At 39.6% G+C, this 26305-nt stretch overlaps 1 protein-coding gene across 6 annotated transcripts in view; it reads right to left on the bottom strand.

The window, feature by feature from the left end:
* The window catches only part of LOC127650128 (collagen alpha-1(XVI) chain-like), a 128163-nt gene that overhangs the window by 27285 nt on the left and 74573 nt on the right, over positions 1-26305 (bottom strand). For 4 of the 6 annotated variants that reach the window (XM_052135317.1, XM_052135321.1, XM_052135318.1 and 1 more), the window contains 20 exons: positions 16689-16724; positions 16273-16383; positions 15807-15851; positions 14756-14791; positions 14602-14655; positions 13949-13999; positions 13733-13855; positions 12688-12723; positions 12467-12574; positions 9200-9322; positions 8750-8803; positions 8467-8508; positions 8248-8283; positions 7828-7881; positions 7671-7739; positions 7519-7572; positions 6326-6352; positions 2102-2158; positions 1589-1630; positions 281-352 (listed from right to left, as the gene is read on the bottom strand). In XM_052135317.1, the coding sequence (XP_051991277.1) occupies positions 281-352; positions 1589-1630; positions 2102-2158; positions 6326-6352; positions 7519-7572; positions 7671-7739; positions 7828-7881; positions 8248-8283; positions 8467-8508; positions 8750-8803; positions 9200-9322; positions 12467-12574; positions 12688-12723; positions 13733-13855; positions 13949-13999; positions 14602-14655; positions 14756-14791; positions 15807-15851; positions 16273-16383; positions 16689-16724 (1230 nt within the window). The remainder of the gene's footprint in view (positions 1-280; positions 353-1588; positions 1631-2101; positions 2159-6325; positions 6353-7518; positions 7573-7670; positions 7740-7827; positions 7882-8247; positions 8284-8466; positions 8509-8749; positions 8804-9199; positions 9323-12466; positions 12575-12687; positions 12724-13732; positions 13856-13948; positions 14000-14601; positions 14656-14755; positions 14792-15806; positions 15852-16272; positions 16384-16688; positions 16725-26305) is intronic. The other 2 variants (XM_052135319.1, XM_052135323.1) reach the window with 1 other exon arrangement.

Here is a 26305-nt window from a genome sequence, read left to right as displayed (position 1 = left end):
TATAACATTTAATTATTGCCGATTTTATCTATTTGGAATTATTTGCTACATTAAAATGTGTTTTTATTTAACTACTATATAAACAGTGAACTTTTACAGAAAACGTAACATTATTGGTGCATTTAAATAAGCTTTGGCTAAAGCCCTTAGTAACCCATGCAGGCTTGCCCAAATGCAGAAGCCACAGAAAAAGAGAGGGACAGAAGAGGAACAGACATATATAGCGGAGAGTTCACCCTGATGCCAATGCATTGCATTTGAGTTTTTGTTTCATACTCACCTGTGGTCCTGGGATTCCAATGAAGCCCTGGGGCCCAGGAGGACCTGGAGGGCCTGGTGGTCCAGGAGGCCCCTGAGACACATATAACACATTGGAATGAGCAAAAGTAAGTATTAGGAATTATTAAAAGGTCTGGAACATTTAAACATAAAAGACTAAATTTTTAAGACTAAATCAAGTAGCTGTTTTACAGTGTTATAGTATGGAGTTTACAGTATGCAAAGACGCAAACAAAGGAGGCAGCAGATATTTGTTCTCTGCCCGTACGTGTCCACTGGTGCGGAGCTGAGCAGGCTGCACAATGTACTGTAGTCACATGAGAACTCATCCTAATTCAGATGAATTCATAAAATTGCAAGATGGCAAAATTAAAGGATATTGTATGACTTGGCGCATAGAAAAATGTACGATTTTTAAAACAACCAATCAGCAACAGAATTTCAAATTAATATATAGTATTAAAAGCATAAAAATTCAGCCAGCCTCTGATCCAACACTTCTGTCAAACAAATTTGCTCACTCATTGCATATTTATTTAGGCTACACAATAATAATAATACAATGACTGATGTATGTCAACTTGTAATACACTTCCCACCGTGTCATTCGAAACACTTTCTTTCATGGTCCAGAAAGGTTTGTTTTTTCCCCCTATTAAAATCATGGTTAGGTTAAGGGTTTTGGTAATAGGTTACATATCATGGCTATGTTTAGGTATGTGTTTGGGGTTAAACTTAGGAAAAATTACATAACATAATTTTTCACTATGGGAGTAAAAGTTGCACATTTTGTATAAGACAACTTGTAAAATTTTGCTATCGTGTATTATTAATACGACTTGCAATGAGACTGATTTGGAGCTGAGCAAAAGGTTCACATGGGAGTCTTTGCAATTGCCAGCACTAAAAAGCAAGTGGCGAGAGCTTTATGTAAATGAGAGGAGAGAAATGCCAAACAGCAGCCAAGATGTAGGCAAGATGTAGGGAAGATGTAGGCAAGCCAAGATTGTGAGGTCTGTTATCAGCATTTCACAATCTATTGCACATAATGATTCTGTTGGAATCAGTGATTAAATGTTTTTACGTTGATTCCCATTGATTAAGCTGTGGCTGTGTAAGCAAAAGTGTATTATATAATAGATAGTAGCAATTTTACATCCCGACTGAACGAGGCACATTCTAAGTTGCTGCAAACAGAGTTTCTTCTGCACCAGAGGACACATAATTCCCTCTAACTACATGATAAGTCAGAGAAAGTGAGAAAGAATGAGAATCAGGCACAGACAGAGAGTGAAAGAGAAAGTCACACCTGAGGACCAGGCTGAAACCTGTTCTCACCACCTGGGACACCCTGCAGGATAAGAGCAATCAAATAAAGCACTACAAATGACATCAGGTCTACAGAGAACAACATCAAATTTATTCAAGCCAAGTCAGTGCATTTAAAGGGATAGTTTCACCCAGTAATGAAAATTCCATGATCTAAATGATCATGATCTCTCATGTTGCTCCAAACCTTCTTTGGTTACCATTCACTTCCTTTGTACGGAGAAAAGATTAAATGAAAGTGAATCATGACTGAGAATAACTCGCTGCCTCCTTTTATATGGAAGAAAGAAAGTCATGTGGTTTTCACCAGTAATAGTAGTATATGCCACAATTTAAGGTGAGTAAATAAATAAATTATTTATTTATTTATTTTTGTGAACTATCCCTATAAAGGACGTGCAGTATGTATTAGCATTCATTCTTTGAGTGAGTATGTGTGAGAGTGTATCAATGTTCTCCTGATTAAAACCAATGGAATAAAGCATTAGCTCACAGGCCCACCAGTTCCCGGGAATGTATGATGCAGACAGTTGCACTCTCCTGGTTCACCCTATGACATAAAAAAAAAAAAAACATAATAAAAAAAAACACTTTGGTCACAGTGATGTTCTGATTGGTGATATGCTCAAGAGGTCAAAAAGATGTCCTGAGTGGTTACTAGCGTGTTGAAATGTAACTGCTTGGATGTTCTGTGTGGTGGTTAGGGCTTTGCAAGATGGCAGCTAAGGTGTTATGGGTGGTTACGAGGTGTACTAAAGCGGAGCTACAATCACCTTATCTAGGTCTGTTATTTTTCAGTCCGACTGTCTGATTTTTTTCCCCTTAAAAAAGCACAATTAGAAGTATCAATCATTTCCATAGCACAAACGGTGTGGGATTACATACTAGAATGTTAGACTTAGGTTTAGGGGTTTGCTTGAATCACTAAACCTAAGAAATGTACAATAGCAAGCACCACTAATTACATTCCCAGCATTCAAATCACCAGTAATAGTAGTACATGCCACAACATAACATGACATGGGAATTACAAAAGGCTCTGTTTAAAAATTCTACCCTGGCACTCAACTGGAATGACAGAGCACTTCATCACACTTAGGAGGAATATGCATCATTTGATATCAGCGGCCACTTTCCTCTGTCTTTAGACAAATTAGTCTGGGAGACAACAGAGGACTTTTAAGGATGAAGTATTTCCAGGGCTCTGCTTTCGAGCTCTCTCTTTCTCATCTCCCATCTGCACGTTTTCTTTCTCTTTGATGGCAGATTACAGATGACAGCTGTTATGTTCACCAATTAATAGCTCTGTTTCAGCCAAGGGCATTATTTTCTCTTTTTTAGCAATGTCAAACTCTTCTGTCAGACTTCCTACACCTCTGTTTGTGTCTCCAGGGTGGACACTTGACTGTCCGAACAGCTGGTCCCTCTAAACACTACTCCTCCTATCCTTCATTCCTCCAAACACACACAAACACAGACACTTGAGCTCTGTTCCAAAACACATTGAGCTGCCTCAGCAGGCAGCATTTTAAGGCATCCTAGATGAGCTGCCTCCAGATGGCCTTTATCACTCTCAGAGGCTTGATTAGCCTGATTAGGGGCCGGGTGTGCGGCATCATGACCTGGCCCCGCCCTCCGCCCTGTCATATTCCTTCCATGTTCTCTCAGGCTGGTGAGCCCCCGGCATGACGTACACCACCCCCTTCCCTGGGAAAAGCAAGTCTGCCAACAGGTCATCCCCACCTTCCTGAATCTGGGAGGGGACAGGGAGAGGGAAACAACAATCATTAAAAACACTGGGGGTACTCCCTATAACAGTGCAGTACCCTCTAAAAAACAAAGTCAAATTTAATAGAGGGGGAAAGGCCAATGCATAGCAGCAGCGGGAGAGAGAGAGACTTACTCGCCGGTTCTCTGATATGCCGTAACTTGGTCCTCGGCCACTCCTCCACCATTTAGCGGACGACAGCCGTGCCTCCCCGGGTGGATCGGAGGCAGTCCTCCGGACCCTGGCGGACGGAATACCCCGGCGCATTTTTGGTGGACGGTAGGGGTCTCCCCCACCCCTGGCAGCGGTAACCACTCCAGGCAGTTGGTGTGGAGCCCCTCCTCCCCTTGCACGGCCACGGCTGCTCCTTTGGAGTGGATGGTAGCGGCGAGAACTACACTACGCCGCATCCCTCCTCCTTCAAGGGATTCGGCACCAGTGTAAAGGGATTAAAGGAAAGGAGGAGGCGAGAACAGAATTGACAATAAAAATTAGATTTTAATAAGAACTTAAATCAAACGACAAACACACAAAGGTGTCGAACAGCTTCCCATAATCTCTCTCTCTCTCTCTCTCTCTCTTGCACTGCAGCCTCCAGTCGGCCTTTATCCCTCTCGGAGTCTTGATTAGCCTGATTGAGGGTCGAGTGTGCAGCATCACAACCTGGTCCCGCCCTCCGCCCGGTCACATATTATTTTCCATTTCTTTTTGCAATCGGAGGTGACGGAATACCCATTCTTAGGATTCTGCCACATGGGATCATTCATATGCAATCGTATGAACCTTGGACAAAGGATTGACCTCACCGAAATGACCTGCCGTTTGAACTGCAAAGCACCTCACTGATCTCGGACTGCAGCACCTTGGTCTAATGATGGACTACACTCATAAAATGGAATACATAGACTATCAATAAATTGCCAACAAAAGCCTTCATCAGCCAACAAACAATGCACAATGCAACTATGTGAACTTCTGCAGTTAATCCAGGATGGACTTACAGTTCTTACAAAATATTTGTTTAAAAACAAATGGACCCTTAACACTTACTTAGTTTAATAATTTTAAACCTTGACTTGCACTGCACATAAACAAGTAATATTGGTATTATGTGCATGCTGTTTACAACAGGCCCAGGGGAACAGGCCCACATAATGAGATCATCAGAGTAACATATTATGGAGTTTTGTGTTCCTTGCAACAGTCGCCTTCGGCTTGTTCACTGGGTTTCTAAATAAAATTATTATTTAATTACTTATTTTTATACACACGTCATAATCTTATTTAATCAAACTACACAATGATGACTCTAAGACTTTATAGATATTACAGTTTCATTTTCTGTTAATTAATCCATCCATCCATCTTCAACCGCTTATCCGAAGTCGGGTCGCGGGGGCAGCTGCTCCAGCAGGGGGCCCCAAACTTCCCTATCCCGAGCCACATTAACCAGCTCTGACTGGGGGACCCCGAGGCGTTCCCAGGCCAGTTTGGAGATGTAATCTCTCCACCTAGTCCTGGGTCTTCCCCGAGGCCTCCTCCCAGCTGGACGTGCCTGAAACACCTCCCTAGGGAGGCGGCTTGGGGGGCATCCTTACCAGATGCCCAAACCACCTCAACTGACTCCTTTCGACACAAAGGAGCAGCGGCTCTACTCCGAGCTCCTCACGGATGACTGAGCTCCTCACCCTATCTCTAAGGGAGAATTACCACCCTTCTGAGGAAGCCCATTTCGGCCGCTTAAAGTGACCTAATCTCACTTTAGGTCATGGGTCATGACCTAAAGAACTACTCGCGACCTAGTTCTTTAGGTCATGACCCAGCCTTCATGACCATAGGTGAGGGTAGGAACAAAAATTGACCGGTAGATCGAGAGCTTTGCCTTTGGCTCAGCTCTCTTTTCGTGACAACGGTGCGATAGTGCGAGTGCAATACCGCCCCCGCTGCCCCGATTCTCCGGCCAACCTCCCGCTCCATTGTACCCTCACTCGAGAACAAGACCCCGAGGTACTTGAACTCATTCACTTGGGGCAATACCTCCTTCCCTACCTGGAGTACGCACTCCATCGGTTTCCTGCTGTTAATTAATTATTTTCTGTAAAGCTGTGTTGTGAAAGGCGCTATACAAAAAAAAATTACTTGACTTGCTCCGCACCAATTTAACCTGATTATAAATATACTTGCAATTCTGTAAAACTGAACACTATCAATAAAAAAAAAAAATTCTAATAAAAAAGAAATAATAGGGTCACACATTATTTCATATCAATACTAATAAACTTACATATTTTATTGTTATTACTACAGTATACTATTACTAAACTATTACTATTACTATAGTAATTAATAATAGTAACATGTAAAATGTGTAACAATGGCACTACAAAATAGAGTGCTACCACAAATTACTATTGTATAGTATATTAGTGTGTGCTATGTATTTTTGTGATTGATAGGACATCACACAGATTGCAGAAAGGTAAACCAACTTTGTAATGTAGCAATGTCGATCTCGATTTCAGTCAATTGTAAGTCGAGTCTCCTACATAAGGCTGTATTTGTGAGTTACTGCCTATGTAGAGTGTCACTGATGATGTTCTATGAAAATTAGGAAACTGCCACAGGGGCCGTTCAGAATGAATGCCTTCTTGTGTAAAAAAGCTAGATGTGGCGAAACAAATTTCTGAATACACGTTATTTAAAACGCAGCATCTTAAAGTTTGTGAGACACTGACAGAACATTGAGATGTTGCATAACAATCAAAGACGTCCTTTTAACACATTTTATACATAGAAAAACAAATAAAAACAGAATAGACAGATGCAAAAATGCATTCATGTGAACGGACCCTTAGAGGCAGCTTGGATAAGTTTTGGAAGAGATCCATATTCTCACTGTTTTGAAAGACTTTCAAATTCTCTCCACAGCTCAATGATCCAGACACTTACCTTGTCACCCTTAGGCCCAGTGGCTCCCTGAAAGACAAGAAGAAACACACACACACACAGAGGGCTCGGTTAGACAGTGTTATTGTGTATTTCTCTTCAGGGCCTGTGAGATGAGTGTGGATCAGGGAGAAGCAGCGACAGGTGATGTGATGAAAGCAGGCAATGTGTTGCTGTTAGGGATCCAAACAGAGTTAGAGATGACCCGAGTCTGTCTCTGGATTTCCTCCTCAAGCTCTCTATGAGAAAGCGCCAGGTAAATAACATCTGATGCAATGAGAACAGATGACGCTGCCTTTGGTTTTTTTTAATGAGACAAGCTGTGGCAAGAGACAAACTCTTTCTGCCTTTGTCTCAATGGCTGACATAACTTCATTTGATGCCATCTCTGGTTTCCAGAGAAAAGTGTTTAAAGGGGTCATATCATACAGTGTTTTGTCATTTAATAATTGAGTCTGAGGTCCACTTATAATGTGCCAAAATTTTGTTTATCATGACCATTTTCCCCCTTCTCCCTTACACTAAAACTGTGCATAGAAAAGCCTCCTTGGGATGTGAAATTAAAAACACTGGTGCACTTGCCAAATATAGTTTTAACTGTCTCATCCCACAATAAAGGCACCTTTGCAAAGCCTGCATAACAATATGACAGATTCATAATACAATAAGTGGTGAATCAGACTTAAATGATCAAGGATCTTGATGAAATAATTTACATCATGCCACATGTTTCTAACATGAGATGCTTTAGAAGGATACAGAGCAGCAGGTGGTACACACAGCCAAGTATAGTTAAAGTTTTGTCATATTGTTTTCTGTTATAGTTAGTTCTTCGAATGATTCAAAATAAAAGGATCATGCTATCTCCTGTTTAGCTCACTGTGACTGGGCCGGCCAAGTTTCTGGACAACAAAATTGTCATCAGAATGTACATGAGGGCGGTCAAATTATAATGTTTCGAGAATCTTTTTGGAGTGGCAAGATTTGATTTCCGAAAGTATGATCTCAGAAGATAAAGGGTAACTTGATTCCTTATGATTTAACAAAAGACAATATGGCTGCTAAAAGTTATAAATCACAGAGTGAGTCAATGCCAAGAAAATGTGGGATTTGGGAATACGGTGAAGGATGAAATTAAGAGGTTGCTGAGAAATAAAATGGTAATAGAAGTACAGATGTGAAAGATGTTTACTTACAGGGGTTCCATCCTGCCCTGGGATTCCAGATGTCCCTTTGTTACCATCTCTACCCTAATACACCAAGCATACAGACACACAAATAATAGTAATATTTAATGTGTCAAATGAAGAATCGGTAATCAAAACCTTTCCACCACGCGTGTTCTTACTGGAGGTCCAATTGCTCCCATTCCCATTGGCCCATGAGGCCCTGGTGGTCCCTTGTCTCCCTTTAGTCCCTGTCGATGGAAAGCAATATATTAAGTCAGAAATGGTGAGGGTCTCTTTTGGCTTGAAAAGCACTTTGCCATTGTGGTGGTGACCTACCCTCTGCCCCACTGGTCCCACTGGCCCTGCAGGTCCTTGTTGTCCTTCAGGACCCTGTAGGACACACGTCCTCTACATTTGGTAAAAGTACTTATAGAATGCAAGCAGGCACTGACGAAAAGATTGCCAAGAAGGTTTTGGACAAACCATTTGTTCAGTCAAAATATTGGTATTTAAATACTGTATATGACAATGTAAAACATGAATAAGCCTGTTTTTTATTTATTTATTGTAGCATTTATTATTATAGTTTTGTATTTATTTATTTATCACTGTGATTGGATGAATCAGATCTTTTTGGAGAAATTCTTCCTGATAACACAAAGAGGTCCCAAACATCCCCCCATTTCAACATAACTAAAGAGAGAATCCTTCTTTATTAAAAAAAAAAAAAGAATAGAAGAATATTTGCACACTTACAGCAGCTCCAGGAAAACCTCTAGGCCCCTGCTCACCCTGGGAGAGAACATAAAAAAAATGCAGTTGACTGGTGCATTAAAATAATTATATAAATATCGTGGAGGCATGCACGTTTATCTAAAAATAGTTTGATGTCAATGGAATCACTGAGAATGAATCTCAAAATCAGTTAAGCTAATGTAATTTTTTTTTTTATGATTTCAGTGGCTGTTTATTTACCTGTGGGCCTCGAAGACCAATTCCTGCAGGTCCAGCATCACCCTAACACAAACAAAGTAAAAACCTATTAATATAATATAAAATATAATAAAAAAATATTTAATCACAATTCACAGTCACTCTTCTCATTCTAGCACACAATTGCATTTTCTTTGCACATCAGCCAGTGCTGCGTTTCTCACATGCATCGCAAGCTTAAGTTGATTGTAGAGATCATTGGCGCCAATGGTTTCTATGATCTACTTAGCTTACGATATTTTGGGAAATGCAGCCTAGTCTTTACCTGACTGCCTTTGAGCCCTGGAGGCCCCTGGACACCAGGTGAGCCTGTTTTACCCTATAAAACGGAAATAAAGCAGAATGAGTTCATATTCAGCATGATATTTGGCAGCAGGTATTGTCTTTAGCATCAAACATAAACTCTGCCTTGCTGAGTCAAGTCCAAATAATTAAAATAATGCTGCATATTAAATCCTAATATATAATTAATTTAGCATTGCTGTCTTGCTGTTACTTGTTTGACAAGTGGGGCAATGTTAATGTGTAGCAGCACAGTAGAGTTTAAGAATACTGAAAAAAGAAAAAGATTAATACTTTAGGGTAAATGGTTTAGAACAAACTATCTCTTTCCCTAATTATGAACAATTATAATTGCCTTAGCTGGAGGCTTGCCATAGAAATCACTATTCATTTAGAAAGCATGCACCTTTACAGCAAAAACAAAAACTCTTACCCGTTTCCCTTCTCTGCCCTCCCCTGGCAAACCTGGCTCTCCTCTCTCTCCCTTGAGTCCTGGTAAAACAACTACATTGCCGTTTCTTTCAGGGAGAGATGGACAGCTGTCACACGCATCTCCCTGGTGACAAAGACGCACACATTCATTACGAGAGGGGAAAATGCAGGGGAGCAGAAATCCAGTTCATACAGATGGTCAAAACTAGAAAGCTTATCTGGGAAGATATTTTTACCAATGCATTAGTCTTATAATAATTTTACATGAATAATTCATATTTGAATATGCTGTAAAGGACAGTAATTTACTACAGTGTAATTGATCTTGGCAATATGCATGTTCTCAAATGGTTTTGCTTCACTACCCAGATTTTGCACTGTGCATCAAGTGGTGACAAAACAAATAAAAAGAAAAAAAGATGAATTGTACAAAAACATATGAAACATTGGAATCCCTTATATAACCATGAACTTTATTGGAGCGTTAAAATGTTGGCATCCATTCACTTGAATTGTATGGACCTACAGAGCTGAAATATTCTTCTAAAAATTAAAATTTGTGTTCTCAAGAAAGAAAGTCATACACATCAAGGATGGCATGAGGGTGAGTAAATGATAAAAGAATGTCATTTTTGAGTGAACTATTTCTTTAAGTAGCACATGGGGGGCCACATTGTCCTTCTTTTGAGATACAATTTTCCACATTGATTTAGTTATTGTATCTTTTAAACCCAGAAATAGTTGTGTTCTCTTTCTAATGCATGATGCACAATTTTCTGAAGTTTGTGACTGGTGGAATATTCTGCCTGAAGTATTGCTCTGCAAAGGTTGTTACTTTTCTATCAGGCATTGGAAAAAAACATGATAAAGGCTAATATACACTCACCTAAAGGATTATTAGGAACACCTGTTCAATTTCTCATTAATGCAATTATCTAATCAACCAATCACATGGCAGTTGCTTCAATGCATTTAGGGGTGTGGTCCTGGTCAAGACAATCTCCTGAACTCCAAACTGAATGTCAGAATGGGAAAGAAAGGTGATTTAAGCAATTTTGAGCGTGGCATGGTTGTTGGTGCCAGACGGGCCGGTCTGAGTATTTCACAATCTGCTCAGTTACTGGGATTTTCACGCACAACCATTTCTAGGGTTTACAAAGAATGGTGTGAAAAGGGAAAAACATCCAGTATGCGGCAGTCCTGTGGGCGAAAATGCCTTGTTGATGCTAGAGGTCAGAGGAGAATGGGCCGACTGATTCAAACTGATAGAAGAGCAACTTTGCCTGAAATAACCACTCGTTACAACCGAGGTATGCAGCAAAGCATTTGTGAAGCCACAACACGTACAACCCTGAGGCGGATGGGCTACAACAGCAGAAGACCCCACTGGGTACCACTCATCTCCACTACAAATAGGAAAAAGAGGCTACAATTTGCAAGAGCTCACCAAAATTGGACAGTTGAAGACTGGAAAAATGTTGCCTGGTCTGATGAGTCTCGATTTCTGTTGAGACATTCAGATGGTAGAGTCAGAATTTGGCGTAAACAGAATGAGAACATGGATCCATCATGCCTTGTTACCACTGTGCAGGCTGGTGGTGGTGGTGTAATGGTGTGGGGGATGTTTTCTTGACACACTTTAGGCCCCTTAGTGCCAATTGGGCATCGTTTAAATGCCACGGCCTACCTGAGCATTGTTTCTGACCATGTCCATCCCTTTATGGCCACCATGTACCCATCCTCTGATGGCTACTTCCAGCAGGATAATGCACCATGTCACAAAGCTCGAATCATTTCAAATTGGTTTCTTGAGCATGTCAATGAGTTCACTGTACTAAAATGGCCCCCAAAGTCACCAGATCTCAACCCAATAGAGCATCTTTGGGATGTGGTGGAACGAGAGCTTCGTGCCCTGGATGTGCATCCCACAAATCTCCATCAACTGCAAGATGCTATCCTATCAATATGGGCCAACATTTCTAAAGAATGCTTTCAGCACCTTGTTGAATCAATGCTTTCCTGGTAATTTATTATACAAATTAACTCCATCTCAACATCAGGGGTCGATATTATTAAAAAAAACCTGAAAATATTATTAAAAAATGTCACTGTTTTATTCTATTACATTAATACATTTAAAGCTACTCAAGTTATTCAGCCAAAAGTAGTGAATGGTTTTCTCATTTCCTTAATATTGTTGTTTGATTAATAGCCTTTATATGTCATAGCCTACTAGACAGTGCTCAATCGGTTACGTGCACACTTCAAGTCCAACAATTTGAAGCAAATATGCTTTTTGTCCAACTGTTTACTCTCACTTTAGACATAACCTACTGCTTTTACATAAAATCCTCATCAAGACGGGCATTGGTGGAATTATAAAGTGTAGTTTATCATTTAGGTGCATACTTGGAGCATACGCATGTAAAGCGTGCAATTATTAGCCGCCTGTCAATCAAACAGCACGCAGCTACAGATGTTAGGAAATAAAAAGTAAATCTCTTATATAAATATCAACCAACCAGCAGTTTTCTTGCTATTGCGATCAGTGTAATGAACACCCCCGTTCTAGATGTAGAACATAGGCTAAGTATAGAAAATTACTCATCGATATCCAGGACAAATCTCTTTTTTCAGATAAACATAAAGATTGTTTTATTGCCCAGCCCTATTGATAACATTGCCTTAATCTTCACATCAAACCCAATAATCTCAGTGATAGATAGTTAAATTACAAGCTACGTTACAGACACAGAATCTAGTAAGCAGAAATATGAAATTTACCTCGATACTGGTAAATTTAAAAACTCGATACTCGATTATCATGGTAATATAGTAACCATGGTTAATTCAGTGGTTACTAAAATATGCCATGGTGAAACTGGTTACTGCAGTAAAACCAAGGTAGGGTTAGGGTTAGGATTATGGTAGGTGTCAATGTTGTGTGTCTGTGGGACTCTATAAACACAATGAACACACCTCAGTGTTGCCCATACTGTATGTTAGTATTTTTATATGGGTGCAAATAGTATTTTACATTATTTGCACAAGGGTGCAGTTATTATCTACCATTATTTGCACCAGGGTTGGGGTGAAAATAATATCTATCACTATTTGCACTGGGAATGTAAATAGCATATACCATTATTTGCATCAGGATACAAATAGCATTTTTTTTCTGTTGTTCGTGGCCCTTTCAAAACAGACCTGCAACCCTTTTTTGGTTGTGACCCAACATTCAAGAATCACTGCCACATCAAACACTGACCTTTTCTCCTTTTAGTCCATCAAGGCCGTATCTCCCTGGTTCACCCTGAAGTCCTGGGGTTCCAGGTGTACCAGCCACACCTGGGTCTCCCTGTAGACCCTGATCACCCTGATATTGGCATACAAATATATTCTGGATGTCTAGAAAATTACCCATACTATATATAATAATAAATAATAATACAAAATAATAATAGTAATAATAATAAAAAATTGTTTTACTTTCCCTCCTTTAAACCCCTGAAGTCCTGGTGGCCCCTGTAGATACAACAACATTGAAGCAAGGTCAGTGAGGTTTGGGCTCATCAATTTCAAAACTGTACAGGTACACTGAGACCAAGCAGCAACATACCATCATCAAGAACAGGGGTGCCCAATACGTCGATCGCGATCTACCAGTCGATCGCAAAGGCAATGCTGGTAGATCGCACAAACTTTTAATAAAAAAATATATATAATGTATTTCCTTCTTTTAGTTTCTGTCTGACTTGCACTTGACGAGTGTGGCAGCGGGGGCGTGGTCAAGCGCCCGTCCGGGGTAGAAAGCGGTAAGGGCGCTTGCACCTGAGCCAAATTATGTCTAACACCTGTCTCTAATTTCAGTGAGCATGGGGAGGGTGGCATAAAAACGGCCACAGAACCTCCAGACGGGGGAGAAAAAGAGCAGCCGCGTGAGTCTAGTGTTGGCGTGTACAGAGGTCCTGCATGTTTGTTGAATGCTGTAAAAATATAAAAGTTGTGAACACTGCTGTGGCCATTAAAAGTCTGCTTAGGAAAAGATCTCTACGTCTTCATTTCCTCCTTGCCCATCCTAACTCGTTCTACAAGGAGTAAATTTTGACTAGGAGAGATTTGTTTTTATTCAGTTGCCATGACAACTAGGTCCGCACCTTCCAAGGGCTTCTGAGAACAGAGCGCGAAATTGCGAAACTAGCAGTGTTTGAGACTAGCTACCAGCAGCTACTGCCCGGATTATGCAAAACTGTCTGATTCCATTCAGTGCAAGTCATCAGAATAAGGTAAACGATATCAACATTGAACATTATTACATATATTTTTTTTTTATTAATTAGAATAGTAATTCCATGTAGGGATACATGCAGTAGTCCCAACAAGCATTTAAAAAAAAAAAAAATGAAAGTTTTTTTTTTTTTTTTGGTAGATCTTATTGAGTTGGCCGTTTAAAAGTAGATCATCACGCAAAAAAGTGTGTGCACCCCTGATCAAGAACATCCCCGTATATAGAGTAAGTAAAAGAGAGTCTTACCTGCTTGCCCTCGACTCCTTCTCCTGGTGGCCCTGTTGGGCCAGGCTCCCCTCTGACCTTTATTGTATATGGGCCTCCTCCCACCTCAGAAGAATTGGTTTGGCACACACCACATGACTCTCCCTAAGATACAGAGCATGTCCATGTAAACACACCCATGCACCATTAACAAATAAGAGATTTGTAGTTTATAACCACAGACAAATGTTCACTCACCTTTTCACCTTTTGGACCAGATGTCCCTATACCGGGTTGTCCAGGATCTCCCTGAATGAATGTAATAATAATATATAATTATTTCATATAAATATGCAATTCTATATATCCAACATGTCCCTTCAGTTAGATAATGGTAAATGAACTACAGGGTTCCCTCACCTCTTTACCGATAAATTCCCTGAACACTCAATATATAATAACTGAAAATTGATATTTTTTTTTACGTTTACAAATGTGGATTTCTATTTTATTTCAGGTAAAAATCTTTTGAATTAATATGATTTTAATCATTATAATTATTATTGTAAAAATGTAAGATAGGACTCAATGGACAGACTGATGCAATCATGCAGGTTTGCAAGTTTTACTACACATGCACTATAAAAGGAACAATATCTAGTCAACAGAACATAGAGTGGAGTAAAACTACAAAATGTAAGGACATTATGAATGTAATGACTTTGAAAACATCTCTCATTTCAATAACTTACCCAGGCCTACAAACCCTTTTTTTTATTTCTGATACTTTCTGGATTTCCATGACCATGGAAACTGTCAGTGTAAATTAGCTTTGTCTCCTTGCTGGCTAACTTATGCAGTGCACAACAATATGCACAGAATAAAAAAACAAAAATCATTGAGTTAATCACCATGGCTCCTTTCTGTCCATCCTTTCCACTTTGCCCTCTTGGACCTGGTTTGCCCTAAAAAAATATTACCATGATCATATTAATCATATTACACAGATTCAAGCAGAGGAATGAATTATTAGTGTAGAACAAAAATGTAATAATTTTAACTCACAGTTTTTCCCTCAGGTCCTCTGCTGCCAGCATTACCCTATAACCAAATAAACATCAAAAGAGTGAGATAGGCTGATAGACAGATGGATGCACCATTAGAACTATTGTCAGCACCTAATTCCAATCTCCAGACTTGAACCCCATTGAAAATCTCTGGAATGCGATCAAGAGGAAAATGGAACGCCACAAGCCATCAAATAAAGCTGAGATGCTTGAATTTTTGCAGCAAGAGTGGCATAATTTCACCCAACAGCAATGTGAAAGACTGGTAGAGAGCATGCCAAGATGCATGAAAGATGTGATTGAAAATCAGGGTTATTCAAACTAATATAGATTTCTGATCTCTTCCTAAGTTAAAACATTAGTATTGTGTTGTTTAAAAATGAATATGAACTTGTTTGCTTTGCATTATTCGAGGTCTGAAAACACAGCATTTTTTAATGTAATTTTCTGCAAATAAATGCTCTAAATGACAATATTTTTATTTGGAATTTGGGAGAATTGTTGTCAGTAATTTATAGAATAAAACAACATTTTTTATTTTACTCAAACACATACCTACACATTTTTAAGTGGTCTCTTGTATAAAGTGGGATTTAAGCAGTGACCAAAAATGTTAAGTAAGCCTTAAATAATATTAAGCCATTGTTTGCCTAAATACAGTTCTGCACATTCTTTGCATTCTCTCAACCAACTCCACAAGGTAACAAATTGTAATGCTTTTTAAAAAGTATTGAAGGTGTTCCCATGTAAGCTGGACACTTGTTGGCTGCTTTTCCTTTATTCTACGGCCAAACTTAATTAATTAATTCAATCTTCATGCACAATTTGTATTTGTTTTTAAAACTAATTTCAAGTATTTAGACATATTCTTTAAGATGTCTTTAACATCATGAAAAACATACATGCAAGTGTGTCCAACATTTTTGACAGGTACTGTATGTATCTATCATCATCAAGCATGAAGTAATTGAAAGAGAAGAAATATCAGACCAAATATACAGTAAATCCTTCAGAATATGATGGTTTCTAGAGTGCTCTGCTTAGTTTACCTTTTCCCCTTTCAATCCAGCAAGGCCACTTTGACCGGGCTCTCCCTGTATATGTGCACAAGAATATTAGGTAGAAAAAAAAATGGGAGAGAGAAAATGTAAAACAGAGGAAGCGGAAAAAGATCAGTGCATATTCTCTTGTTTATCAAACATAAAATGAAAGCTAGCCTTGGCCGATTAATTCCCCCATCTGTTGTAACATTCATTTTTTAAAGAGTTTGTGCATGAGGCTTATTTTTGAGCCAAACGTGTGGAGTTACACAGATCAGGGCTGTCTGAGATTATGCATGAGCCAATATATGCATCCCTGCAAACTCATGCGTAAACACAGATATTGATAAACACTTTTGTGTTTGCATTGTGATTTATTGCAGTGCAGAACGTGTAGGAGGAAGTGATGTGGAAGTTCTTTTTTATTTTTTAAATGCCATTAATGAGCTTTAAAGTTCCACTCTAACACATTCACCTGCTCTCCTTTCTGTCCAACGCCTGGATCTCCCTTCTCTCCCTTCTTAGACTGATTCAGAATACCTGCAGGAAGATCTCCAATGACAGGGCAGCCTGTACAGGGTTCACCCTAAAAAGAAAGCAACATAGATGGCAAAACTTAATTCAGAGAGGATTTTGTGGTATATCAGTATTATTGTATATTTATAAACCCAATTAAAATCTACGGTTTTTGGAAATGCATCTCTTTCTAAAGTGGATTCTATCGTCATTTCGGACACAACGTGTATGTTGAAATGAGATGAGGGTAAGCAAATTATATATATATATAATCTTTAGGTGAACTATCCCTTTAAGTAACAATCCCATGTACTTTGCTATCATTGGAGAGATTTCTCATGTCCCTCCCTAAAACCTGCCAAAATACAGACTCACCTTGTCCCCTTTGGTCCCGTTTGCTCCTGGCTCCCCCTGTGAAAGAATCACAACATGACGTGTGAGAGACAGGTTGTAAAAAATGGCTGATTCAGCACACTGAATTTGAAAAGCGGGCAGGAATTTACTCTGGAATACATACTGCAATGAGCTGTCATTGTCACAACACACAATATCTGATTTTGTAGAAATGCTCTCCAACCGGAAGCATCACGACATAAACGTAAAGGCCTATTTGTTTGTCTCAGTGTGTGTGGTCCTGTTGTGTATTTTGGATTGCATTGGTAAAATATTTCCCATATTTAGACTATAAATAGTCCAGGGTCAAAGAAGTCATTTAATAGTAATTTTTCAGTGCATCTCTTTCAGTACAAAACAAAGTAACACCGTCTATGAAAATAACTTTTCATTTCATTACATTTTTCTTTTTTTGTTTTGTCTTAAATGGTTAAAATTGATTTTGCTTGATTTTATTTATTAATTTTTCTAATCAAATGTTAACATACATGTACATATACAGTGCAATACAAGTTTTTTTCCAATTAATTTAATAAAATCCTTCATGAAAGAGTTCTAAACCAACCTGAGGTGAATCACAACATTAAAAACCTTGCAAAATATTATTTGAAAATCTTACAAAAAGACAAATGTACAAGTCTGCAGAGGTGGGTAGTCATGTGCTACACTTAGTCTATTACATTTATTTGAGTAACTTTTTGGTAAAAAAAAATAACTTCTATGAGTATGTTTTATTGTGGGTACTTTTCACACTTAAGTAAATTTCTGATGAAAAAAAAAAAGACTTTTACTTCATTACAATGGGTAGCGTACCTGTCATTACATTACTGGTTTTAATTTAATAATTGTTAATTAACAATTAACAATGGATAATTGAGAGATTTTTGAATGGAACTCTTACTTCAGAGCTGCACGCTACATGCATTCAACGCTACAGCAGCAAGCGCACAAAATGCCTTCATTTTACACCAAGACTATGATATATTTCAAGATTAAAATTGCAGCTCCAACATAAGAAAACACGTTGAGGTATGTTTTAGAGAATGATAATGTGGGCTTGTCTGTGTTATGGTGAAACTCATTCATTTTCAGCGTGAATCTGTAACTATGGGCTCTTATGACCTCAGTTTCAAAGTTTGCATATTTATGGGTCATTATACGAAAACGTGCCATTTTGTGTCCCTCAGAAAAAAAAGCTCCATAAATCTTAATAAACCATAAAACAAATAAAATATTTTATAATTTAGTTTCCATAATATGTCTCATAATATAAGAATAAATTAATTTCTGTATCTTTTGTTTTTAAAGGATTTTAATCACATTTTTGTGCAAAGCATCTTGCAGAAATGTTGAAAATGGCCTGTCCCTCAGTATGATTTTTCTACTTCTACTTGCTATCGAGGCCAAAAAAGTCAAACTATCATAAAAAAAACATATACTTGTATAAAGCCTTAAGTGTCAGTTCATTAGTCATGAATTGATTTTATTCTTAACATGTCAAATTGTGAAAAAAAAAAAACACAATTTAGTCAGGTCCCTAGGTTCTCATCAACCCTGTTACTTTTTATGAAAACACCTCTTTAAAGATAATGGACTGTTCCAAAAGTTGCATCAGTTCCAGGAAGTGACATCATCTGCCTTTCATGAAGTTGATGGTAGAAGACAAGTAAGTGTTCTCTTCTTTTTATGAATTTTATTTGAGTTTATGTAATGTCTGAAAGACGGGGACACGCTCATTGTGTCAGCCCTGTTACCAGAAAAGCATACGTTAAAAAGTTATTTGTACATATTTAAAAAGGTACATATATAACAACATTTAAGCCTCTCATTAAGGCACATAATGTGGTGTCATTACCAATACCTCATGGCTAGTAATAGCCGCCAATAACATTTTTCATCAACCCTGTTACCATTTCAGGGTAACAGGGTTGACGAAAGTATGATTTTGTGTGTCTTACCCATGTTGTATACCCAAGAAGGGTTAAATCAAGGGCAACTGGACTTGGTACTTCCATATTTGAAGATGTTTTGCCTCTCATCCAAGAGGTTTCTTCAGTTCTAAATGACTGATGGGAAGTGCCAAGTGTACCTATTAAGCCCACCAAAATCTAAGTCTAGGTTTTTTTCATAGATATTGACATAGTTTATAAGAAAAATCATTTGTTAAAATGCAAGATTTATCTCTCATTTGAAAATGAATTAATTAGTTCTGCATTCCAACACATATAAAATCAAGTATCAGAGCCTTCTATGACCGGGATGATGTCAGTCGGGTCACCACTGGGAGAAAACAGACAATAATGCGAAAAAAAAGTAAAAAAACAGAAGAGATTTCTTGTTGATTCAATGTTAAACCTTCACAGAAAGTTTCAGTCTGAAAATGCAAACAGAGCTTTGTCCTACACTCTCTTTTGCAGACTTCGTCCCTTCTGGGTTGTACATCCAACCATTCAAGACACAGATACTTGCATGTGCAAAATCCATGAGAACCTCGGCTTTGTGGTTGACAAGTTGAAGCAACTAAATTTGCTTCCCAACTCAAACCTTGAGAAGCTAATAGAGGAGGTATCTTGCAGCACCAGCAGTAAGAAGTGCATGTATGGAGAGTGTCCCAAATGCAAACTGAAAAGCTTCCCACTGGATACTGTTACCAATGCATCAATGCGTATAACATACACACAGTGGGTACTGGAGGAGAAAGAGAAGAACAGAATGCCACAAGAAAATGAGGCTGTGTCATTCAAAGTGACAGCAAAAAAACAAATCGAAAGCTCTTTAGAGGAGCTCATTTAGCATTTCACGTGCCTGCTGCATAAGTTCAAGAAGCATGTGTTCAACATCAAGCAGCAGTTCTCATTCTCCAGAAAACTAAAGAGAAGCCGGTCCTCACATGAATGCATTATACATGTGGACTTCTCGGAAAACTACTCATGCAAATACAGTGCCGAGATCCAGGCTGTACATTTCGGTGCCTCACACCAACAGGCAACAATGCACACAGGTGTGTTATATGTTGGTGACAATGCTAGCCCTCTCTGCTTCTGCACCATCTCTCAATCCAAGCAAAAAGGTCCACCGGCAATCTGGCAACATCTTGAACCAGTACTGGACTACATACAAGCCCATCATCCATCTGTGTCTGTGGTCCACTTCTTCAGTGATGGCCCTTGTACTCAATACAGGCAGAAAGGTAATTTCTTCCTGTTCAGTACTGAGTTGAGCAAGAGGGGCTTTGAGAGTGGCACCTGGAATTTCTTTGAAGCGAGCCACGGCAAGGGTGCTCCTGATGGTGTTGGGGGAGTGTTAAAAAGACTGGCAGATCAGCTTGTGAGTCAAGGGCGTGACATCCCTGATGCCATCACACTCTACCGAGCGCTACTGACCACTGGCACCACAGTGAAGCTCTTTTATGTGGAAACCGAGAATATTGTGGATGCATACCGTAACATTCCAGCAAACATCCCATCGGTCCCTGGGACAATGCGAATACACCAAGTAGTCACCAACAGAAAAGGCCACTTGATCGCCAGGGACGTCAGCTGTCTGTGTGCTACACTGAAAAACCTGTCCTGCACATGTTTCAACACTCACCACTTCACCTTCCCTCCACTGTCAGCTACCTCAAGCACACCAGTCAGACCTCAACCAATCCAGTCAGAAGAGCACCTGACAGAAGAACTTCAGGGACCCCAGGAGACTGATTGGAATGACGACCAGATTATCGGAAAATGGTGTGTCCTGACATATGACAAGGAGATCTACCCAGGAATCATCGTGGCAAAAGATGAAGGATATGCCCAAGTGAAGTGCATGCACTGTGTTGGCCCGAATAGATATTTCTGGCCAGCCCGTGAGGACAGCATCTGGTACATACTTGATGACATTTTAAGAATAATTCCTGCTCCTCTTAATGTAACAGCACGGCATGTAGAAATACAGAAAGACATCTGGTCAAAACTTGTTGGGTAGGCAGACAGGAATGTTACATTAAGTGATCATTAGTGGCTTTTGTTTATTCTGTTATGGCCAAACATGTTCAACAGTTAGCTTTTCCTTTACCGAGTCCTTTTGCTCCGGTTCTGAGCGCCAGTACTTAAAACGTTGTTGTGGACGTAGTTGAGGACTAACGACTAATCGCTGCATCACCATTCACCTTCAGGATAGAAGCAGGAAATTACACCCATAACTGTTACTCAAACAAGCAGTATAACCAATACGGTAACTGTTGTCAACCCTGTTTCTGATGTGTCAACCCTGTTACTTGTATAATATTCTAATATCATTTAAAAAATGAAAATAAAAAAGTAATCAACTAATTGTATATGTTTATTGTAAGAGAGGCTAATAATCCACTCAAAGTTGAATTTAGGTGTTTTATTTTTGTTTCCATAAAATTTTCTTAAAACAGAAGATGCTGGGAGAGTTTTTCACAGTATATCATATTTGAACTATACATGTATTTAAAACCTTTTCAAAAAGTAAATAATATGTCGGTAACAGGGTTGACCAAACACACACATTTACGTTGGTTTTATGAAAAAAGTAAAAAAAAATAAGATAGCCTGAGATGGCACGGCACATTTTCCTGAGAGGTAGGATCTACTTCATCCAAAAAGGGGCTTAAAGATTTTCAAAACAGTACTTTGAAAATCAAACATTAAAAGTGGGAAATGGCACGTTTTCGTATAATGACCCTTATATCAGTGCTGCAACATATCAATGCCTACTGTATAAATCCTTGTAAATATCAGCGTGAAGTGCAAATATTTTGCCCTGCCAATCGCGATTGTGTTCATTTCTACACCTGCAAGGTTGATGCGTGCACAGCGTTTGACAGATGCAGGCGGCTTTGTGCTTGAAAGCTTGTTTTCCATAAGACAGAGATAAAGTGCCATTTACCCTTAGTGTACAGAACTAATTATCTAAATTCTTTTGACACTGACAATGCTGAACCATCACTGAACTAAATTCTCACAGGATGTAAAAAGCTGTGAAATAATGACAGAAGGCATTAATAAAGAATGATCTTTCTTCAGTGTATAATTAAACATATTATTTGGGACTGTGTGACCGTTCACGTTTTTCACCGTAATAATTACTAGAAAAAGGTTTCCAAACGTCTCTTCCGATTGACAGATTCGTCCAAATATGAGAATCATCCTTAAAGTGATAGTTCAGCCTTTAATTAATATTATATCATAATTTCCCCACCCTCTTGTTCTTCTAACCCTGTGAAACTTTTTGGGGAACCCAAACAAAGTTAAATTTAATGTTAGGGACTAACAGTCTCTGTCACCATTCCCTTTCAAAATATGGAGGGGGAAAAACATGCAGTGAAAGTAAATGATGATTAAGGTTATTATTCTGTCAAACATCTCCTTAAAGGAACAATTTACCCAAAATTGAAAATTCTCACATCAATTACTCACCCTATGCTATCCCAGATGTGTATGTTTTTCTTCTTCTGCTGAGCACAAATATGTTTAGAAGAATATCTCATCTCTGTTAGTTTATACTAGAATGCAAGTGAATGGTACCAAAACTTTGACGCTCAGAAAGCACATATAGGCAGCATTAAAGGAATTCAAATGACACCAGATCTGTCTTCAGAAGGGATATGAGAAGTGTGGGGTGAGAAACGGATCAATATTTAAACCCTTTTTTCACTAATAAATCTCCACTTTCACATTCTTCTTCTTGTGTTTTTGGTGATTCAGTTCTTTGTGCATATCGCCACCAACTGGGCAGGCAAGAGAATTAATAGTAAAAAGAGGACTTTATATATTTTAAAGTTGTATACACAACAGTTTATAAGTTTAGGGTCACTTACGCATTCTTTATTTATTTAATTTTTTTTCTTCACATTTAAGTCATCACAACTATTGAATCATAGAAATGGAAATATGGGAATTATGTTGTGACTACAAAAATAAAAAATTAATCAAAACTATGTTATATTTAAGCATATTCAAAGTGGCCACACTTTGCCTAGATTTTGCTAGATGTTGGCACAATTATATTTTTGTATTTTTGTTATATTTCAAACATTTAAGCATACGCCTTCAGATCAAAAGGTTTTTAAGATCATAAAACACATTTCAGGCAAGTGACCCCAAACTTTTGAACAGTAGTGTATATTTATCTGTTTCTCACACACACCTATCAAATTGCTTCTGAAAATCACTGAAGTCATATGAATTACTTTTATGCTGCCACTATGTGCTTTTTGGAGCTTCAGAGTTCTGGTCACCATTCACGTGCATTGTGTGGACCATCAGAGCTGAGATATACTTCTAAACAATTAGAGCATTTTAATTTTTTGGTGAACTATCCCTTTCATTTGATGCATGGAAGAAAGAAGTCAAATGGGTTTTGAACAACATGGTGGTGAATGATGACAATTTTCATTATTAACAATAATATTAATAGTAATATTATTATTAATTCTACTTTTATGCATATTAAATGTGTATCATGTACTGGAGATATAGGAGAGTAAACATCCATTACATAGTAATGTCATAAAAGTAACAAGTTACTCACTACTTGAGTATTCTTTTTAATGGACACTTTCTTAATCTTATTCCTCCAACCTTCAAGTAACTATTATTATTATATAATTTGTTATATTTATTTTCTACCCAATTTGGAATGACCAATTCCCAACGCACTCTAAGTCCTCGTGGTGGTGGGTGACAGAGGATGAATCTCAATTGCGTCTGAGACTGTCAATCCACGCATCTTATCAGTGGCTTGTTGAGCACGTTACAGCAGAGACAGCGGGGCTGCCCAAGGGAAATGCGGGTCCGCTGACAGGGGGACCGTACCGCGGGAAATACATCACGGGGAATGTGCCTGAGAAGGGAACTAAGCCCGTGGAGCCTGACCCCAGTACAGAGCCCCTGTGATTCGTAGTGGGTCTGGCCGTGAATTGCTCCGCTGAATTCGCCGGCCAGAAGGCTAGGGAAGAGAACATCCAGGGAGTGATGCTTAGTGGCTAACCTGGGATAGAAGGCGCACTGGATCAACTTGGTGAAGGGCGCTGTGTGCAAGCGGAACACCCAGTCGGTTGTGCCGTGTTACAGAGTTCTACCGGCTCGACCTGACAAAACACGGGATGAGACTGACTCAACCCTGAAATTGTAAAATCTGGCAAAGGTATTGGGTGTTGCCCAGCCCGCTGCTTTGCTGATGTCTGCAAAGGAGGTGCCATGGGTCAGTGCCCACGAGGATACCACACTTCTCGTAGAGTGTGCTCGAACCCGCAAGGGGGTAGATCCACTAGATATTCCGCATTCCGTCCAGGGGCCAGACGTAGAGGTTCCAGTGGTCCGGGTGCGGTTGCCAGAGGGTGCCCTGTCCCCGAGAAATCAGGGGAATTTTCCAGCGAGGTGTTGTTAAGAGGAGCGTAAGATCCGAGAATCAGGCCCGGGTGGGCCAGTAAGGGGCCACCAGGATGACCTGTTCCTCGTCCTACCTGATCTTGCACAGCACCGGTGCAAGAAGGCTCACTGGGGGAAATGCGTACTTGCGCAGCCCCGGGGCCAGCTGTGTGCCAGCGTGTCTGTCCCGAGAGGAGCTCCTGTCAGGGAGTACCAGAGCGGACAGTGGGAGTTGTCTTAGGAGGCAAAGAAATCTATCTGTGTCTTGCCGAATTGGTCCCAAATCAGCTGGACCACCTGGGAGTGGAGCCTCCACTCTCCACTAGGCGAAACCTGCCACGACAGCGTGTCTGACGTCGTGCAATTTATGTACGCTACCGTCGCGGTGCTGTCTGAATGGATCAAGACATGCTTGTCCCGGATTAGTGGGAGAAACCTCCGTAGGGCAAGAGATACAGCCAACAACTCTAGGCAGTTGATGTGCCAACGCTGCCGGGGTCCTTTCCAGAGGCCAGCGGCAGCGTGTCCATTGCACACGGCGCCCCAACCCTGTCGAGAGGTGTCTGTGGTCACCACGACATGTCTGGACACCTGCTGCGAGGGGACTCAGGTCCGCAGAAAGCAGAGGTTTGTCCAAGGGTTGAAAGTCTGACGGCAAGAAGGGGTGTTTGTCACACGGTATGTGCCGTGGCGCCATGCCCATCTCAGGACTCGAGTCTATAGCCAGTGCTGAAGCGGTCTCATATGCATCAACCCCAGTGGTGCGGCAGTGGCTGAGGATGCCATATGCCCCAGGAGCCTCTGGAATTGTTTTAGAGGAACCGCTGTGCCGGGCTCGAAGAGAGCGAAGCATCTGAGCACTGACTGAGCATGCTTGTTGGTGTCATTGAGTCTAACTTCATGCCGAGAAAAGAGATGCTCTGAACCGGGACGAGCTTGCTGTTTTTCCAGTTGACATGAAGCCCTAGACGGCTGAGGTACCTGAGCACCCACTTCCCTTAGCAAGGCAAGAGCTGCCTCTGCGATCTTCGTGAAGATGCAAGGGGACAGGGACAGGCCGAAGGGGAGGACCTTGTACTGATACGCCTTGCCGTCATTCGACACAACATCGAGTGAGTGGCAGAAGGGGAAATTCAGATACATACAAATACTGTAAATAAGTAGTTTTTGAGAGTTTAAGGAGCAGGGGTGACAGGTCTCTGTGACAAAACCAGCCAAATAGCCAATCAAAACTATCCCCATAACCTCTACAACTAGCCCAATATCAAAACTCAAAATATGCCAATCCTTATACGCATACTCCCTACTGTCGACATTGTAATTCCCTTTCATTTGTAGGCATAGTAGAGAGCGCAAATGCAAAGCATCATACGAATTCCAGAAGTAAACACCAATTTGAGACCGTTTTTTATAAATAATAAATAGGCCTATATAGATCTAATAAACTGTACTGCATTTTTCAAAGCAATGAACTCTGAGGTTGATCATCAATTGAAAATGCTTCTGTAGGAGTCATATGATTTCAACTAGATATACTGCATTTCATATGAAAATTTCATTCAAAAATGTCATTCAAATATTCATAGTATTAGAGATGACTTTTGATAGCAATTTTAAGAGAATGAGTAAGAAAAATTATACATTCTTTTTTACACATAGCATATTTAATATTTCCAATAACTTCACTATTAATTGCATTTTTTGGGGTAAGTGATAATGACACCTTAAACAAACTTATTTTATTAAACACAGTATACTATAACTTTAATAGTATTTTTTTTATGTAAAACAAAGAGCTTTGTTAATTTCATTGCCCTTGGGTTATTCACATTTTCTCTTTTTCATGTCCATTCAGTGTCAGGTTGTTGGGTGTTATCATGTTACAGTATTCAGATGACTTTAATCAAATACTGATAATTCATTCATTTGATTAAAATGATCACACTCTTTTCATTTGGTTGGCAAGCATGTGCATGCAGATTGAAAAAAACAGCAATCAAAAAACATGGGAAAAGTCAGAGACAATTAGCACACTCTCCAATGTCCTCGCTCTTGTAACTTTGTGATGTATGTGGCTGTGAATTGTTTTGAAACATCTGAATGAATCAACCATTGTTGAATGATCCGCAAACTACCCAGGGCTGCTCACAAGAGAGGACAGTGTGCTCGAGAGAGTCTGTTTCTGCATGCGCTCTGTACAGTATGTGCTCTATTTGC

The sequence above is a fragment of the Xyrauchen texanus genome, chromosome 10 (assembly GCF_025860055.1).
Source record: "Xyrauchen texanus isolate HMW12.3.18 chromosome 10, RBS_HiC_50CHRs, whole genome shotgun sequence".
In the NCBI taxonomy this organism is placed as follows: Eukaryota; Metazoa; Chordata; class Actinopteri; order Cypriniformes; family Catostomidae; genus Xyrauchen; species Xyrauchen texanus.
The sequence above is the reverse complement of the archived record's forward strand: the minus strand, read 5'-3'. Positions and strand labels throughout refer to the sequence as shown.